At 40.7% G+C, this 19,745-nt stretch overlaps 1 protein-coding gene across 4 annotated transcripts in view; it reads right to left on the bottom strand.

Moving 5' to 3' along the window:
- TLE4 (TLE family member 4, transcriptional corepressor) overlaps nt 1–19,745 on the bottom strand; it is a 151,450-nt gene that overhangs the window by 115,143 nt on the left and 16,562 nt on the right. For all 4 annotated transcript variants that reach the window (XM_059071164.2, XM_059071165.2, XM_059071168.2 and 1 more), the window contains exon 5: nt 2,849–2,911. In XM_059071164.2, the coding sequence (XP_058927147.1) occupies nt 2,849–2,911 (63 nt within the window). The remainder of the gene's footprint in view (nt 1–2,848; nt 2,912–19,745) is intronic.

Raw genomic sequence — 19,745 nt, 5'->3', positions numbered from 1 at the left:
TAAGGTTCCTGTGAAATTTTAAGAACTGTAAGTGACAATTAACTCACTTAATGAAAAGAGGTGGCAATATCTTTGTTTAACACCTGGGGCTTTGGAAGTAGTTGTACACAAGTACAATAAGCACATCACTAAAATAGATATTGGCTATAATTTTTTAAGTGTTTTGGTGAAATCTAATAGGAAAATGCTTTTCTCTGATGTTACATACATAGACACACTTCGAGTCCTTGAGCTACAATTATACAACTCATTTCCCCAAAAAATGTCTTGCAGTTAAAACTAAATTTATTCAACAGCTGTCATTCAGTACATATTTTTTTAATTTTAGAAACTGTGGTACACTAGACACAAGCAATATTAAGCAGGTACATTAGTCAGCACATGGGAGCTAAATTAAAAATAGACTTATCTAGATGTCTGTAAACTTACTTCTTGTTCCTGCCAAACTCCAAAAATCCCCTCCAAACACTGTCCTATAGCTTATGCTCTAGTCTTCAGGAAATGCTCTTCTTTTTTCTAAATACAATCATTTACTTTTCAAATAAAAATATTTTAAAATAAATTCTAATGCCGCAGCTGCCCTTCTGGCAGTGAGTCTGTCACACAGAGAGCCAGTGTTAAAAGATCAGATTAAAAGCCTTCAGTCCTAGCACCAAGTGACACTTGCAGCCATGCAACAGTGATTTTGCATGTCTCTGAAGAGACAGGAAATAGAATTCATCTTCCTCTAATAACCTGCCTCCTGCCCTCCCTCCAGAGTACAGTCCATCTGCCTCAGGGTAGAGGCAAGCAGTGCGATGCTCACAGAATGCCCAGAAGAGGAAACAAGGTGGGCAGCATTCAGACACAAAACATCCGAGAGGCTCGGACTGGACGGCAACAAACATGTCTGTTGCCCACACGTTAAAAGACATACACACACCTTAGGAAACTAAAAAATAGAAGAGCCAATTAAATCCAAAGCAAGCAGAAGAAAAGATATACACAGCATCAGGATTTAGAAAACCATGACAGAGGTCATCCATTACACATGTCAAGGATTTCAACCAAGAAATGTCAAAAGTATTGGGGAAATAAACAGTCAGTAGTGAGATTATGATGCCTATCCTCCCAGCTTAAGGCAGAAAAGGAGTTGCCAGTATCTCCCCACGGCTTTCCTCTACAGGGTACGACTTCCTTAGCCAATTAATTCCAGTCCAGTCTTGCTCAGCACCACTACCATTACATAGTCTCTTCCTACCGGGCCTGCTCACACAAAACAACATAACTCATGTGGGAAAACGACCTACTGGCATATCAGCTAGCTCCACCAACACCCCAAGCTCTCCTCCCACATTTGAACATAACCCCACAGATCCTGCAAAAATGCCATGGGAATAAGCTGTGCTGGTGATTATGTGTAGGAGTCGGTGTCTTCAGAAGCCTAAAATCTAATACCATCCCAGGGAAAATTCAACGTTTCCCTCTGCCTTGGGGAACAACACCTCAGCCTGGTCACAGCATGGTGGGTTACACATTCTTCCCATTCACCACCTCCATAAAGCAGAGCTGCTTAAAGTAATAAGAAATACACGCTGGTCTGGATCAGGCAAAGGGCAGCCAGACTTCCTAAAGAAATGTAAACAGGCCCCTTGACTCTCCTTCAACACTCCATGTAATCTAGTCAACAAGCAAATCCTGAGTAGAAATAGGTAAATGGGAATATAGTGGGTGGTGGTTTTGTGGTCACAGCTAAAGGACGAGAAAGACATCCTTTGTTATTTGTGATCCAGAAGAGCATTTGAGTTCAGGATATTAACTTAGGTCCATGGTTTGTGAATATAAGCGCCCCCAAAGGAGGCGCTCCAAACTTTCCCATGAAAGTTCCTCATGGTTACTGAGGTCTAACCCAGCTCAGACCAAATAAGAAGTCAGATAGGGATCCACATATCTATAACACACATGAACGCTCAAATACCGGCTGCATGCTAACCTCAGCGCATGCCCACTGGCAGGCAGGTGGGTGAACTGTTCTCCTGAAAAGCAGTGACACAACTGAAGGGGAGGAGGGAAGTGCCTCGGTGCCTTCCAGCCCACAACACCAAGCACTGTGGCTGCAACATGTGCAGCTATTCCATTTATTAGCTTCTTCCTTCTCACAGCTGATCTTACCTGAGCAAATGAAGGATTCAGTAGTCCAGAAGCAAAAACTCTCTCTCTCCAGCTGGTGCACCTAAACTTTGTAACTACTAAAAGCAAGCAAGCAAGCAAGCAAGCAAGGAAGCAAGCAAGCAGAGGAGGAAACAACAACAACAACAAAAAGCCACCATGCACTAGAAATGCACCTCCTCATTCCACTGTGTATGCACCTGTGGGCAGCGTGCGCACTTCCACTAGCCGGAGCAGAAGAAAGCTAAGTGAGCTGCACGTAGGGGCCTGGTGAGGCTAGCCAAAACTTACATCAGTTTGTTTACTATGTAAAGGCTTTCTGTTTGATATATCTTCTGGCAACTCTTAATGCCCAGTGACAAAAGTATAGAACAAGCTCTTGTCTTCTGGGCAATTTTTCAATCTCCCCTATTAGATGCCATTATGACAAAGTCATAATTCTGAGCAACACTACATAGTCCATGACAGCAAAAGATTTAACAACTAAATTTTGCTTAGCACATTAGAAAATACTCCATTATATAAACACAATTATATTCCACTGAATGTTATTAAGGTGTAGAAGTTGAAATGCGAACACTGTATCTTAGAAATGTGCAATACAAACACCAAGAGACAGACAAGGCCAAGGAGTCCGTTTTATCTGTAAAACCACTAAAATGGTACCTTCCAGCCCAATGCTTGAAACCAACTGCCTTACCTCTTGGGACAGGAAAGGAATGACTTGTGCACAGATAGCATTCAGCCTCTTGACAATCTCTGCCTGCAAAGAAAAGAAAAAAAAAAAAAAAAAAAAAAAAAAAAAAGGAAAGGAAAGCAATAAAGAGAACAGTCAGCTGGTTACAAATTCCCGAAATATTAACAGGATGATATTAAAACGCACTTTATATTCTGGCTGGCGGATTTCCTAAGGAAGAGGAAAACTCTCATCAGCAAGCCCATTAAAAGGAGGCAGTGACAACAGTGCCACATTAATAGCACAATTTATTAACCAGCATTCATCTTAAAAAGTCAACCTTCAAGCACCAGGACAACATAAAAAGGAATTTAATTTTCATGACTGGAAATCTGTTTTCAGAAGCCTTCAACGGGACCCTTGTTCATTCTAATGTGGTTTTACGTAAAACCTTGCGTTTTTTAAGTTTAGATGGTAAAGATACATTCTTCCCTACACCCCAACTTCCCTCACCTAATAACTCACTGGAGTTCGACATTTGCAGCCTTTGCTTTAAACACAGGCACTGAGATTTCATGAGCAAGTCCCCAACCTCCTTAAAGAACAGCACCCAACCAACTCAGGTGAGCTGACTACTTCAGATCCTTAGTTATAGACTGTTGGGAAATGGCATGTTTTTGTCAACCATTAACATTTCCAAATGTGTCCCACCAGGGTTTTCAGTGTGCAGAGGTTTAGAACATGCTAAAATCCTCCTATACTTAGCAGAAAGCAATTATTTATATATGGTGACTAACCTTGGGAACATTAATTACCATTGTACTAGAGATCTGCAAAAGTCCCAATAATGTCAGATAATAGAGCTTATTCTCTATTAATTTGGTAAGTGTTCAAATTTTAGACAAATAGGATTCTGCAGTAAGTCAAAAAAAAAAAAAGAAACAAACGCCACCACTATGTTTGTTTTCTTTAAAAAGCCACCCAGAACTTCACTGATCTTCACCTTAATTTACATTATCAGATGGTTCCTTATATACTTTAGTACGTGACATGTAGACAACAGGGTTTTTACATGCATATACACAAAAAACCTTTTTTTCCAGTTTTATTGAGATATAATTGACATATGGCACTCTATAAGGTTAAGGTGTACAGCAAAATGATTTGACTTACATATATACTGTGAAATGATTACTGCAGTAAGTTTAGTAAACATCCATCAAAACAGCTTATATTTTAATGATGGAGTGGGAAAAAGGAGAGGCAATAAGTGATGGGAGACAGAAAACATAAAGCAATTACTATTCCTGAGACATTCTTAATGTAAATTCCATCCAGGGTCAGTTCCTCATTTTATAGGAGGACAAAAATTCTCCTTTTCTTGCCAAGTCATTACCAGAATGACAGCGACACTCCACTTGCGCAATCTAGATTTCCTTCTTTCATCAGCAACCCTTTTGACTTTGTGGCTAGGCAATCTTTTAAATACCAGCACCTTAAAAACTTTGCCAGCCAAGAGAAAACACAAATTCACCATGAAGTTTCAAACCTAAGCCTTCCCTTCCAGCCTGCATTCCTAACAGGATGGACAAAATCCCAATACCAATAAGCAGCAGTGAATAAGGACCCAACTGAGCTGACCTGATTTAATTTACTGCCCTGGCCCCGTGGAGCATTTAGCTATCCTTTAAGAATGCTTAAACCACCATGAAAATCTGCAATGGGAATCACCAAACCACTCTCCACCTGGACCGAACATACCACAGTGGTTACAGGGTGAAATTCCAGTGCGAGCTGAGAAAATAGAGCAGCATGCATCAGACTGAAAGCACTAGTCTCAGAGGCATTTGGTTGTTAAGCTTTTTGTAGGCAGAGGTGGAGGGGGAGAGAATAAAAGATAATGAGATACTTTGGGGCAAACCAAACTGATGATTCTAATGCTTAGAACCATCTGCCAAGCATATTTTCCTCATTATGTTGTTTACATAAATAAAATAGTCCCTTGCTGGGAGGGTTGAAAAATGTGTGGGCACATAAGAAAACTGAGTTCTCTAGTTTGCCTACATAACCCAGGCAACAAAAACTACCCTAAGGAAACTCACTCATCTGTCAAAATAAAGACCAAGAGGTACTTATTTGGCTCCTTTAATGTGGGGCCTAGGCCATGTTAAGTCTGAGCAACTATGAAAAAACATCTACATTTCCTTAAAAATAAATGTAGAAAAGCCAAAAGGTCGTTTTACTGATTCATGTATGTTAAGATACATACATAACAGAAAAAAGGGGGTAGAAACCTTCCAAACTTTTTCTTTAAAGCTCTCCTTTTGTCTAAAAGACTTCTTAATTTCTTTAAGTTGTCACACCAAAGGATTTTCCTGGTCAGGCTAATTGGCAGCAAGCGGGTAGGATGTGTGTGTGTGTGATTTCATAAAATTAAGCGGGTCATTCCTCACTTTGAAAGCTAAAGTTGCCTCGGAAACACTGCTGCTTCCATGGGCATCTAATTTTGCCTCTTTTGTCCCACGGGACCCAGCTTTAGGGAGGCATCATTTATTTACAGGCCTTTCCACTGGGCTTCAGCAATCAGCCAATAATACTGTGGACACACACTTCTAATGGCCTATGTTTTGAAACTGAGTCTAATCTAATGGCTGGGGCCCAAACTCCTTTTCCAGCACAGCCATTAAAGGATGTAGGTTATTGCTGTTGTCACCACTGATATTTGTCATTGTAATGTAATTAGGGCCCTAAAATGATGCATTACAGCCCTTGGCACAGCTTCTATTAAAATCTTTTCTTCTGCTCACTGAACTGCGACCTGCTTTCTGATGAATAACAGACAGACAGCTTTAGGGTAAGGAGCAGATTCATCAAAGAAGTATTTTTCAGCTTTGGGGAAAGAGAGGGGGAAAAAAGGCAACCTAGGAGGAAAAGCACCAGGGGAGGAAAAGCCACAATACACATTTGAATTTCATCTGACCACTTGAAATTCTGATTGCATCTGATGAATCTTGCTTAGACAATATATTTCCCAGTCTTTGAATCACATGGTTAATCAGGGCTCTAATCGGCTATCCATCAGCCTATGCTAGTGCTGTAGCTTCCAATCAAATTTATAGGTGATGCGGCTCAGGCATCCCTGAGCGAGTACATTCACAGCCCATTTACACAGGCAGAGATTCTGAAATACTGCTGTGAGGGTTACTGGATGGTATCATGGTATTCAATGCTTTATGGAACTGCTAACTATTGCCTTCAGATGCCCATGATATTCCAAAATAGGATGAATGGCCTCCATAAAAGAACAATTGTTCATGCCAAAATATAACATAATGATTGTTTTTGCAGCCATAGTTTGTTAAATACATTAACAATTTTGACACTTCTATTACGTTTTCTTCAATCCATCAATATATTCATGAAAAAGAAAAAAGTCCCACACGTAATATTTTCCTACCCTCAATTCACTACCATTCTATTTCCTCCTTCAGTAATGTCCCTCCTTTATGCCACCCTCCAATAAAAAGAACCAATAAAAATAATGACCATTCATTCCACTTAAAAAACAAAACCTGTTTGGGCAAAATTTTTTAGAAAAAGGCAACTTAACACAAAAGGGATTCTATGAAATCCCTTGGTTATGCACTTGACACCTGGCACATGAATGCTGACAGACTAACCAACCCCAAAGTGGTGACGGCCAGTGGACTAGCAGCATGACCAGTTAAGTGATGAAACAGAGAAAGAGCAAGAAAAACCATTTGTCCCCTTTTTCTTCACACTCCAACTCAAGAATCATTGCAAAATGTATTAACTACCTTGCATCATGGGAAAGTAATGTCACACACTGAAAAGAAAGCCACAGTTCAACCCCTTCATTAAAAAGTAACAAATACTTAAAGCACACAATATCGGATATTTTCTTTATTACTTGTAATAAACTAGTTATTTAAGTAAGACAAAAAACTAGTTAAGCCTAAACTTTTATTGAATTACATTCCCTCAAATAGTCCTAATAAAAAAATCTAATTTTTATTTTGATTATTTCCGCCTATGATTTCCTTAAAAAATAAATTTTATTTTAATGGCATAATAAACGAGAGAAAGTACAGATTATCAAAGACAAGTATCAAAAGCAATTGTTAGTTTAAAAAATGTTTGTTTTTGTTCTCTCATCAAAATAGGAACAACACTACTATATAGTATTGTTGAAATAAAACAGAGTAACAAAACATTACTAAGAAACCATTTCAGTAGCCAATGGGGTGGGAGGGAGGGGCAAAAAACCTATTATAGTTTCAGGAAAACATTCTTGAAGAATAACATTTCACAACTGATTTGTTCTTATACAGCAGTTTCTTTGCCAGAAAAATGTTCTAAGATGAATCTATTTATTGTATTAAGTGTTTTATCAAGAACATACACCCATCTATTATATTTAAACACCAAAAAGTGAAGAAAAATTCCCACTTATTCTATCTGAAATGCCTTTCAGAATAAGTACAAATAAATCTTGCAATCCTCTCCTTCAACCCCCTTTTACCACTACAGAACCAAGGCTGCAATTTTTTGTTTTAATCAGAAAATATCTTGATTTGTTATTGATTTGTTCCAATTATCTGAGAAACAGTACAACTTCTGGAACTGATCCTGCCTGTCCATAGATTAAAAAGTCAGAAGACTAATGAGAAATTCTTCCCAACTTAATAAAAATCCAGACAGCACATAGGAAAAAATATTCAAGTAGTACTATTTCTCTAAAGTGACAACTCAGTTTTTATCTTGTCATCAAATTTCAACTTGACAAGAGCTAAGAACATGTAATAAATAAAATTAATTGTTTGTATTTTTTTAAAAAGTCAGACTGGAATAAGGCTTAGAGATTTATATCAAAAGGTATTGTCAAGCACTGCCAGCAAGCTGGTAATCCAGATGCCTAAGTTACTTTGGTACAGGTGATTATTTTGCACAAAGTATTTTATACTGCTTAATAAAGCAATAAAATGAAGTAGTAACATTGTAAGAATCAATGTAATAGGCATCTATGAGTTCCCTAAAGGACTGATTCAAACTACTAAGACTTTTTTTTGCAATGTATTAAGACAATGTGTAAAAGCTCTCATCCCACTTCCTCCAACAAGAAAGAGGTACTGTCTCGTAGTACTCAATTAGTATTACCCTGAATGATACAAAAGTGCCAATATTCAACCATTTTTTTTAATCCACTCCCACTCCCCTGGTGAGTTTAACTAAAGCAATGATTCTACTGATTGTACTATCTCAAGCAATGTCAATCTGCTTTGTGTTTTGAACTCATGTTTATGCTACTTTACTGCATGCCAATTGTGCTTTTAAAGTGCCCAGCATGCAGTTATTAACTGCATATACTGAGGTATCCCACTTGTTTGTCCTAACAAGATATTCAGGTGCTACTGTTCATGGTGCTAGTGTAGGAACACACAGGATGATGTCTTTCCCAAAGAGTATCACAGAATACCTACATTTCATGAAACTATTTCCATTTACCCCCAAAGGTGAAGCTGTATTTTACTGAAGCATTTTTGCAATGGTTAGAAAAAAGGGTCCCTTCCTCTCACCTCTTGAGCATTCTAGAAGGTCTTTAAGGGAATTCCCAGATATTTGCCTATTATCCTATCTACATCTTCCAGGCTCTGGTTATTGTGTTTAACTACTGTTGCAAATGTCAAGAGTGATATTTTATCACGGTTGAGAATGACAATCATTTTGCCTGACAGACATCCAGTTAATACCCCAAGGTCAAATCATTTTGGTTCTCAAGTCTGAAAAACACTGGAACCAATGGTAAGGTTATACTCAGCTCTACCAGAGGGGTGGGGCAAGGAAAATGGAAACAAAGATGGGAGGGAAAAGTGGGATGTCAGGAGTAGGGAAAGCAAACACCTTTCTCTGGGGGACTTAACCCCAGCCTCTGCAGAACCAGGTGGAGCTGGTCAGAGAACCTGACGACCAAATACCGAGACACTCAGGGCTCGGCACATGCTCACTTCCTCAGCACTCCTGGGCCAGTGCATCACACAGCAAGCCCTGCCAGCTATTTTCTGATTTCTCTTCTTTCTCTCCCTGTCTCTGAATCACTTTCTTTTTTTTTTTTCTGCCCTACTCTTTCCCACTGACATAAATGTACAGGTGCCTTGAATGAGGATTTACAATTAAGCATTTTCATTCTCAGCAATGGTTGGAGGGCACAAATATTCCTTGTGCGCATAGTAGGCAAAGATACTCCCCTTGATTTCCCCCAAAATGATGTATACGATTTAAATGTACGTGAGAAATATCAGAAAACAGAGGAATTTGAATATTGGAATAAAACCAAAAAGAAAACCAAAACAATAAAGGGTCTTACCAAGTTCTCATCAAGGATGCCTATTCTCCAGAAAAGCAACAAGCCACCTTTCCTACACTGACAGCCATGCTCTACTTTTCAGTCTATACTCTTAGGTTGGGCTAAAGGCATCCTTGTCTACTTCCTTCTTGTTTATCTCCATTTTTCAACAAATCTTCATCTATATCCATATTCCTCAACACTTCCTTCTCTCCTGTCCTTTCAATTCTAAAATGACCTCTATCGGTTTCCTCTTCCTCCTCCCAATTATATAAAATGTCAACTCTTTGAATCCATCACTGCCAAGGTACCCTTCCATCCCCTGTCTTCTCTGTTTAATAAAACAGTCAGCTCTTTTCAAAAGCAAAGTTTTGCTCTTCTGCTGTTTGCACTTATACCGCCTTGCCAAACATGTGCCCTACCATACAGGTCCTGGCACAGCAGGCAAGTGCATCCACAGGGCCCGCCAGAGATCTGACCCTGGCAGCAAAAAATGGGGGTGCCCAAAGCCTGGCAAGGGTAAGGGAGAGTCCCTCTGCCTGGAGCCACCTCCCTCAGACCTCCTCATGGCTCACTGCCTACTCATCACTTCGGTCTCAGTCCACAGGATCCCTCCCCTCAGACAACTTCACTCATCGTCCTCCAGGACTCCTTTCTCCCTGTCACTCTCCAGCCCATGACAGTCTTCTTCACAACATTCATAATCACCTGAAATTACCTCACCTATGTTTTTGTTTACATGTACTAGCGTAGTGCTTCTCAAACTTTAGTGTGCATACTAATCACTTGGGAATCTGGTTAAAAATCCAGCCTAGAGTGGGGCCTAAGAGTCTACACTTCTAATAAACTGCAAAGTGACACTGGCACTAGGGGTCTGCAGACCAACATTAGGTCTGCAGCAAGGTTACAGAGAATGGAGGCTCAATGAGGGCAGAGATAGATTTGTCTATACCCCAGCCTGATATGTAGAAGACACTCAAAAATATTTGTTCAATGACCAGAAGAAACTGCAGTCCAGGTTCGGTGGTTGGAAACTCCTGAAATCTTTTGCAAGCATGCTAAAACTGTTTGGGAATAGTTATAGCACTTCAACCATAAAGGAATACCTGTCTAGAAGACCTGCTTATACTGATTTGGTTTGCTTACCTCTCCAACAACATCTTTTCTAGCATTTAGGATGCCATACTGCTCAAAAAGAATAATAAGTAATCACAATGGGCCGCAAAAGGAAATGCAAATCCACTCCGGACAATTCTTGACTGATAAGTATATGATTAAAGCTTCCATTCTGAAACCACGGCAGGATGTGCGTTTTAAAAGATCATCTGCGAAATGCAAAGGAGATGCCACTCAACCTCCTTCCGAAGATTATTCACCAGACTGTGATCACCTGACCCACTGGAATTGGGGTATTTGTTAGAAGGCACACTGGGAGGAGGGCACCTTGTATGGTGAGTCAGGATAAATCTCCCCGACGGGATCTCCAGAGTGAATTAGTAACGGCTGAAGAGAAGGCCCTAGCCAGGGTCCAGCACCCCTCACAGGTCTCACAGGAAGAGCGATTCCCGACAATTCCAGGTGTAGTGGGTCACAGGGGTTACACACATGCGCTCGAGTGTAGACCAGCTCAGGCACATCAACCCTGCTCAAAACTTGGACATTTAGTGGCCGGCTTGGGGAGCGACAGGCACAGCCACAGCATGAGGACCCATAGAGAGAATATGCCACTGGAATCCCTTCCAAACAAGGTCCAGGAATTGCTGCAGCACCACACTCATGCGATCCCATGTATGGATTTAGATATGCAAATCCACTCCCCACAACCCCAGACAAACCTGTGTGAATATGCTCACTCTAAGAGGGTTCTAATAATTAGGAAGCCTTTACTTAGAATATACTACTTCCTTGCCTGTTTCTGTGGAGTTTTTCTGTCATGGGGGCCCCACAAAAGTCCACTATCACTCACCTAAACTCTTTAGTGACTCCTATACACTGGGAGAAGCTGCCTGTGACAGACAAACTGCTTAAGAAATTAAAAGAAATCCCATACCACAGACTAAGAGCTTTCTATAATCAGAAAAATAATAGCATTTTCCCTACCTTCAGGCTCACATCTACCTCTGCTTGTTTTCTTCTTTAATACTTTATTAGGCAGTTGAGAAATTTAAAGGTGTAGAACACTACTGTCATCTATTTGTGCTCCTATATTCCTAGTTACTTTTAAAATGTGTATCAAGCTGCTTTTTATTGTGCAGGCAGTTTAAAAATTTTCAACATGTGAACCTTAGGAAAAGCCAAAACCACGAACGTAATACTGCCTTTCTGTCCAGTCAACAAATATTTATCAGGCACCTACTATCTGTCAGGCCTACCTTAGGTGCTGACACAGGGATTGGAGACACAGGAGTGAACAAGACAAATAAGTCCCTGCTGTCATGGAGTTCACACTGTAGGGGCAAGGAGACAGAAGCAAATATACACATATATGAAGAGGAATTTCAGATGCTGAAAGGTGCTATGAAAAAGATAAAATGGAGGGTTGAAGAGAAAAGCCTGGGGCAGAGAGGAGATCTGGTTTGGATGAGATGATCAAGGAAAGACAAATAAAGAAGTGACTTAAAAGGTGAAATGTGGCTGGAAGCAGCAACACCCAAAGCAGGTTCTATACCAAGTTCTGCAGATGTCATTAACAAGTACTATATACATAAAGAGCTCCTTGGTCAGATGACTGCAGAGCTTAAACAAAGTTAAACACGATTCTTTTCCTGCTGACATCCCACAGCCTCTCAATTGACAATGTAATAAATCTTTGAAAAAGTGTACATAAAAATGCAGTACTAATCAAACTTCTCTGACCATGGAACCCCTTCTTCTCAAAGCTCTTAGAGGAGATTATATTTCATGGGAAACACTGAGCTGGTCAATGGCTTCCAGCCCTGGCTTTACACTAACATTAGTAGTGGATCCCTCCCAAATACCAACGCCCAGGCCTCACCCCAAGCCAATGAACTCATACTCTCCAAGGGTAGAACCCACACGTCAGCATTTTATTTTAAAGCTCCCCAGGTGATTCTAATGTACAGGCAGGCTTGAAAGCCATTAAGCTGGAGCACAGGATGCATGCAATGAAAAAACAGAGTGGAAAACAAGGACAGAAAGGGTTCACAGGGGTCATACTGTGGAAGGTCTTGGCCACACTAGAGAGCCTGAACTTTATTTGGGAGGCAGCAAGGACCTATCAAGGACAATCCCTAGGAAAGCTATGATAAATACCAGACAGGAGGTCAAGACACTCCAGGGCATTTCTGCTCTCCACCCCCTCTTGCCACTGATTGTATTTGAGTGGCTGTGGAAGGGCAGAAGAGATTTATAACCACAAAACATACCGCAAGAGGAAAGATGGAGGATGAAAGATAATTTCAGAATAGGAACAATATGAATTCCCATAACACCACAAATGTAGGAAATTCAACAAGACATTTTCAGACATCAGCTCATTCATTCACTCTGACTCTAAGCTAGGAGCTATGGTAGAATCAGAAGTTAACGCCAAATTAATGTGGACCCTTTGAAGTTTTTATAATCTAGTATAGCAGAAGACTAAATGGAAATAAACACAATAACGGACAGCATGTGGTACCTAGGTGGTACACAGAGGAGCCCGAGCAACGCAAGGGGGAGAGCGGAAGAAACCCCTTCTTGCTGAAGTCATTACAGAGGCTCTGGGGAGAGAGCAACATCATGTTAGCCATATTAATACCACAGTCTTTCAATACTTGTCTCTATACTGCCAGGCACTCTGTTACCCTCTGAGAAAAGAGTAGGGGAACAAGACAGGATTTATACAGCCCATAATCTAACAAATGAGACAGGCACTGAAAAAAAACAAAATGCAAGGTCTTTTAAAATGCTTAACAGGAGACACTGTTTCCCTGAGTAACTGAGGGTGAAGTGAGTATGCTAGACAAAGGAGAGAGCGGCAGGGGAAAGGGCAAGAACATTCCAAAAAAGGATCGGCCTGCTACAACAGCGTGGGACATTCAGATTCTACAAATAGGACAAGTGAAAGGGGACAAGATGAGGCTGAATAAGCAGATCCAGAAGAACCCAATGTACTGGGATTACCTCCACCCAGGTTAAGCCAGTTAGGAGACAACCAGTTCACTCATGGTGAGAGTCACCACCATGTCTCACCATGTGGTGGCTAAAGGTACTACTTGTGACCATCATCAGTATCATCCTCCACATCCTCATGTTCATGGATGGTTACCTCTGGGCCAGATATCTCACTTAATTTAAGTGTAGAACAATTTTAAGAGGATAACTTCTGTCCCCATATTAAAGCCAAAGAAGAGTAAACTGGTTAAGCCATTCACCATGATCAGAAAGCTGGAGGAGCAACTGAGAATAGATTCCAAGAGACCAGAAGACTGACTGGGTGTGGCTAATAAGTGAGAGGGAAAGGCAATCATAACCTCCCTCTGGGTTTCTGGCTTGAGAAATCGGGTGGATGCTGCTGGCATTTCCTGAGATAAAGATCTCTGGACCACAAGCAGATTTGTGGGGGAGGATGTCACTTGGGGACATGTTGAGTTTAAGTACTTGTGAGACATTCAAGGGAAAGGAGGATTTGGTTACACGCAATGGTCTCAGAGGAAAGATCCAGGCTGCAGAGAAAAAATGGGGATTCATCTACTTAGCAGAGTGGTCAACATCACCTAGGTAAAGGGTAAAAGAAGAAGAGGAGAGAGCCTTGTTGTAAATACTGGCTAGATTTCCTGGAGTGGAGAAGGGCCCTTGAAGAATGACCCAATACAGATAGATAGAGAAGTGTACCCAGAGCTCCCATAAGCCCAGATAAGGGAGCAGGGAAGGCAAAGGCTGCAGACACGGCAATCAACCAGGAGGCCAGCACAGCCATCCCAGCATGACAACAAGGGTCTGATGGGAAGTGATGGGGAGGGCAAGGAAAGGAGACAGGCTGCACAGGGAGAAACTGCAGCATGCTGTGACATCACTAGATTTGGACAATGAAAGGAAGTAAGGAATCCATGATTCTATCCAACATGTAAAGCTTGGATATGGCACTACCATTCATTAAGATAAGGAAGTCACAAGGCTGATTTCAAGGTTTACTTGGGGGGACAGTTATGGAAAGGCAAGGAAAGAATCCAGACTTAGATGGCAGAACATTCTGCAAAGCACACCAGATATTGTGAATGATAAACTGTGCAGTGCCAAATCCCAGGTTAACTCTAATTACTAATCCAGCGGAACCGTGACTTTAAAGCAAACCCTAAGTGATTTGGGACTCCATTTCTACAACCATGAAATGGGAAGAATAATGCTGCCCCACATCTCACTGGCAGAAATATTTATGAGAGTAGACTTATTGATATAATCCCTTAAGGTAAGTAGTACTGTTTGGTTTAAGACAGACTGAGATTAGATAGTACTACAAATTGAGTAGCTGTATTGTTAGGTATCGATTGAAGCTTAGGGCTCCTCCTGTCCTCAATTAAGAAGACATCCCTCACTAATTTATACGACATGGGGGAAGGGCTGCAGATCTAAAGGGGGGTGGGAGGACAGACTCACCAGCACAGTAATAATAAAGGACAGTGCCTCCCGACTGATGGAAAAGAGGAATGAAGTCAAAGGCCTGGCCCCAGAAATTTTGCTGTTTCTCCAGTTTCGTGCACTGTGACCCAGAAAAGACATTCTCAGTATTTATGTTTCGCTACTGGCAAAAGATCTCTCTTCCTCTTTTCTTGGTAAACCAGATACTTGCCCTGGATGCAGTAAATTTTATATACAGTAGTAAAGAGTAAAGAATAGGAGGCTGGGGGCAGAGGAGGAGAGGGGAAGTCAGGCTCAACTTCAAAGCTTCCTGCAATTTAAGGCCACAGGTAACAGTTAAGTGAGACTTACAGAAAACACATTCTTTCTATTAGGAAGATGGTGAAAATGAAAAACAAAACTTCTCTCTAAAGCAAGTTATTAAATTAAGAATTCAGAAGTACTCAGGAGAATTTAAACGAGTTTTGCATTAACCAAAACACAAAAGGCGGTGCCTCTCAGCTTCCTCCTTGTGACTGTGTCAAACTCCTTGACTTAATATTTTACACACGTCGAACTTGATCTTACCTTTCACCTAACTTGCTTTTACGTTTTTATTTTGGGGGTTACACTTTCCTTCATTTTATGAACTTCAATTTGTCTATTCCTAATCTATAAAACAACCCTGATAAACCTTTTGATTAAACATTCTAAAGCAGTGCTACTGAAAGTACTCAGTCCCCTAACTGTTATCCATCAGCAAGATAATGGGCTCATGCCAGAATTAAGTCAACTACTGTTTACTTCAGCTAGATAGGTTTTTTTGGTTGTTGTTCCTCGGTTTTGTTTTTTCAACAATAAAGACATTCCTGATGAAGGGAGTAGTGCATTGATTTATAGTCTGGTACAAGCTCCCTACCATAATGCCCACCATTAGCAAATAGTGCACGGACCTGCCACAGTCCATGGACCACACTGAGTAGCACTGCTCCAGAGCAACATTTCTACGATACAAACTATAACTTCTCATTGCCTGGTAGTTTAGGTGATAGATATTTTCCTTCAACGCAACAGAACTCTCCAACACAGCTCTAATAAGTGGAGCATTCCCTGATTCGCTGCCTGGTTTGTGTAGAGTGTCCACAGTAACACTTAACTACGTAAGGGGTGAGTGATGGTCTAGAAATCAGTTCTGCAGACACCCCAGCCACAGGGTCTTCCCACAAGATCATGCTGCCTCATAGTCTGATGCTGTGCAACAACAAACAAAAAGAAAATACTACAATTATATACTGTATTCTTATTTCTAAATGACAGGGTTAAAGGAGAGCATGACAAATGTTACAGCTTAAGAATGTTTTCACATCTTTCACAACAAAATACACTCCAAAATTGGAGTTCTCTTTGCTTTAACTTGTTTCTTTTTCTGCACAGAATGTGCCAACATGAGAAACCAAATTACAACAAAATATACTACTTCATGATTTTGTTTGCCCATTTACCCAAAATATTGCTCAGGAATTAGAGGACAATATGAGCAGGGCAGCCATGAAGGATGAGAAGAAAGGAGCCGGAATTTGAAAGCATAAGTACCTATCAGACTGGGGGCTCAGTGAACAGAGAGGGGGAGAAATGAAAAGTGCCCCTCATCTCTGTAGCAATGAAACAACCCCCAAACATCAGCTGGAGCTCAGCCAAGCTACCTAAGCAAGACACCATTAAAATTACTTCCATCTGCAAAGAGAGGTTACGCAGAGATACCACACTACCTATCAATCTTGACATCCTAAGTGGAGTGTCTCATTCAAACAGCACACAGACTACCATGTACTACAAAAACTACACAATGGAAATAAAAAATAACAGATTTGGAAGAAATTTGGGGAATTTTGGAGAGTCACTGGCTCCTTGCTACTAAAAACATGGTCAGTGGACCGGAAGCATGGGCATCAATGGGGCATCAGAAATGGACAATATATCAGGTACCACTCCCGACTTGCAGCAACAATCTGATTTTATCATGATCCCCAGTGATTTGTAGGCACATCAAAGTTTGAGAAGCACTGCTCTGGTTCACTGGTTCTCAATCCAGATGCACATCAGAATCACCCCTGGAACTTTTAGAAAAATGCTGATGCCCAGGCCCCAGGCTAGGGAGCCTGGGACCCAGCATCTTATAAAACATACTGATCCAGTCCTATTACCTTGTTTTATGGATATAGATGAGGAACTGAGATTCAGAAAAGTTAGATGATTTGCCAAGATCACAGGAAGTTTGTGGCTGAAATAGGAGTAGATCTAAAAAATATTTAGGATTGTGTTGCCCGTAAAAAAAAAGTTGAAACTGTAAAGTTACCAATAAGTCAAGCTAATTTTAAAGATCTAAGGTTTCATTTTGGTATATACTTTTTTATACTTTTATATTTTTAAATGAAACCAAAACATACTTATATTTATTTTACGTATTACCCTTGAACCTTGACCAGTGTTTTTCGATGCTGGAGGTGGCAGGGGGCATAATTCTCCATCAGCCACAACACCATTGGTGGAGACACAGTGAAGACTCAGTCTTTGGCTTCTGCCTAGGTCACAGTGGCAGGATCGTGGGTGACTCTTTTTCTTTCTTTATTTCTAAAATCTCTAATGTGAATATACTATTTTTTTAGGGGAAAAAAAAAGAAGAAAGAAAAATAAAGGAAAAAAAAGCATTCCAGAACCACCTTTTAAAGATCTCAATTTAACTTAGATCAAAGAGTCCAAAAACAAGGACAATCGCTGTGTTCTGGTAAAAGGGTCCAAAAGTACAGCAGTGATATTTGGCATACCTAAGACAAAAAACTTCTGCCACAACTGCTGACCCTTTTGGTGTTGATGTCATTACATTTAAAATGCCCATAAATTAGCACTAGATACATGGGGGTGAGGTGGAAGGTATGGGTGGAGTGAAGGAAATTAAAAGCTGTGGTCAGACTTGAAAAAAATACCCCATAAAGCAACATATGTTTCTGACAGTTGAAACAGACTGCATGACAGACAGCAAAACCACATTTCCGCATGTTTTTTTTTTTTTTTTTTTTTTTCTGGAATGGATCTGTGGCTTTATGCCACCAAGCAGTATTTTGGTTTACCAAAATGTACTCTATGGCCTTTTTAATTTCATGTTTACTTAACTTTCCTTACTATCACTGTTGTTCTCACTCAACTACAGCAGCTTAAGACAAGTGTCTCTTTTAAAGGAGGAAAAAGTTTAAAATACAGAATATGCCTCACATTCGGAAAAAAAGAAAATTAACCACACACATGTAATTCACATTGACTAAAGCATCCGTTGTAATTTTGGTATATAGCTCATACATAATGGACAATGGGAGTAATTACTGAAATATAGTAGTTTCTCAAGACAATTACAGACTCAGCCTCCTGTTTACATAAAATTTCTCGACACAAAAAGGATAAAGAATCACTGACCTATTCACAGTTGTTGGCCAAATGATAGAAAATAAAAAGCAACAGAAGAAAAGAATGACTGGAGCAGAATTTCCATAGCTGATGAATAATTTAAAGGATTCTGTACCTATTTTTAATGTCAAAAAAAAACTTTAAAAGGAAAAAAGCCAAAATCAGATAATTTGCAAACTCCCACTATTATATCTATATAAAGGTAATAGCAGTAATCAAGCAAAATGATGAAGAAAATCTCTCTCATACACTGACACAAAGGTCAAACACCTTCCTTAAAATGATAAGCTCCTAAAACAACTGCCCACAAAGGGCTGCCTGGCAAAGTCCACTGTGGTCTGGGTATAGAATTAAGGCACAAATACAAATCTTGCTGAAAAAGAACACCTGAAGTTCTTGGTAAGAACACAGATTTGGCAGGAGATGAAGGGAAGGTGCTGATATGAAGACAGGGGAGAAGCAACGAACTCCCTGTCCTTCCCTCTTCTTCCTAGTATCACTCTTCCTCCTCCTAGGCACCTCATTCCCTAGCATAATCAAGACCAACTTCCCCCCCAAGGTCTCTTTTTCTATTAATGGTACCTTGATTCTGAGAGTCTCCAGAGGTCAATGTTTTAGGCCTTTCCCTGTTCATTTCCACACCCCTCATTCAATGAACTGTGGGGGTCACTTGGATTCCTCCAGTACATTTCACCTCTTCAACCCAGCCTCTCTCCTTCATGTCCCCCTCTCCACTCAAATCATTTCAATCACCATTTACTGAACATTTGCTGCCAGAACCCATGCTACTTGCTGAGAATAGAGCAAATAAGCAAAACCGACACAGTCCCTGCCCTACTGTCTTCCCTATGCTTTCCCTCAATAGCCCATGTAATAGAACCAGCATTAAAGGCCTTTCATAATGCTTCCCAAACCTACCACACCTCAACCATTCTCTCCTCTATCAACCAGCCAAGCTGGAAACGGTAACCACCACCTGAACATGGACAACACTTTCCTGTCTCTGTGCCTTCCACTTGGAATCCTCCCCTTTCATTTCTTCCTGCTGAAGAGACCTCCCTCCTCTGAGGTCCCACTAAAATGTCCCTACATCCTCTGTAACAGGATTCTTAATCACTTTCAAGCCAGAAACACTTCCTCCTTTTCTGCCTATGTCACAAGTGTGCCATCACCACACACTGCCATGTATTGTTCACACTGGTCCAAATGCCATTAAAAGATTAGAATCCATGGAAGCAAGAGTTCTACCTCCCCTAACTCCCTAACCCTCAGAGCACCCTGCACAAAGTCTGAGGTCAATTAGCATTTGCTGAATGAACGATTATAAGCCACCACAGCCTTTGCCTTCCATCTGAGGTATCCAACGCTACCAACTCCTAACCACGCAACTCTCCCAGTGAAGGAAGAATAAACAACCTCATGAGGATTCAGTTTTGCTTTTTTTTTGGCGGTACGTGGGCCTCTCCTGTTGCAGAGCACAGGCTCCGGATACGCAGGCTCAGCGGCCATGGCTCACGGGCCCCAAGCCCAGCCGCTCGG

This window comes from Kogia breviceps, chromosome 8 (genome assembly GCF_026419965.1).
Source record: "Kogia breviceps isolate mKogBre1 chromosome 8, mKogBre1 haplotype 1, whole genome shotgun sequence".
Taxonomy (NCBI): domain Eukaryota; kingdom Metazoa; phylum Chordata; class Mammalia; order Artiodactyla; family Physeteridae; genus Kogia; species Kogia breviceps.
The sequence above is the reverse complement of the archived record's forward strand: the minus strand, read 5'-3'. Positions and strand labels throughout refer to the sequence as shown.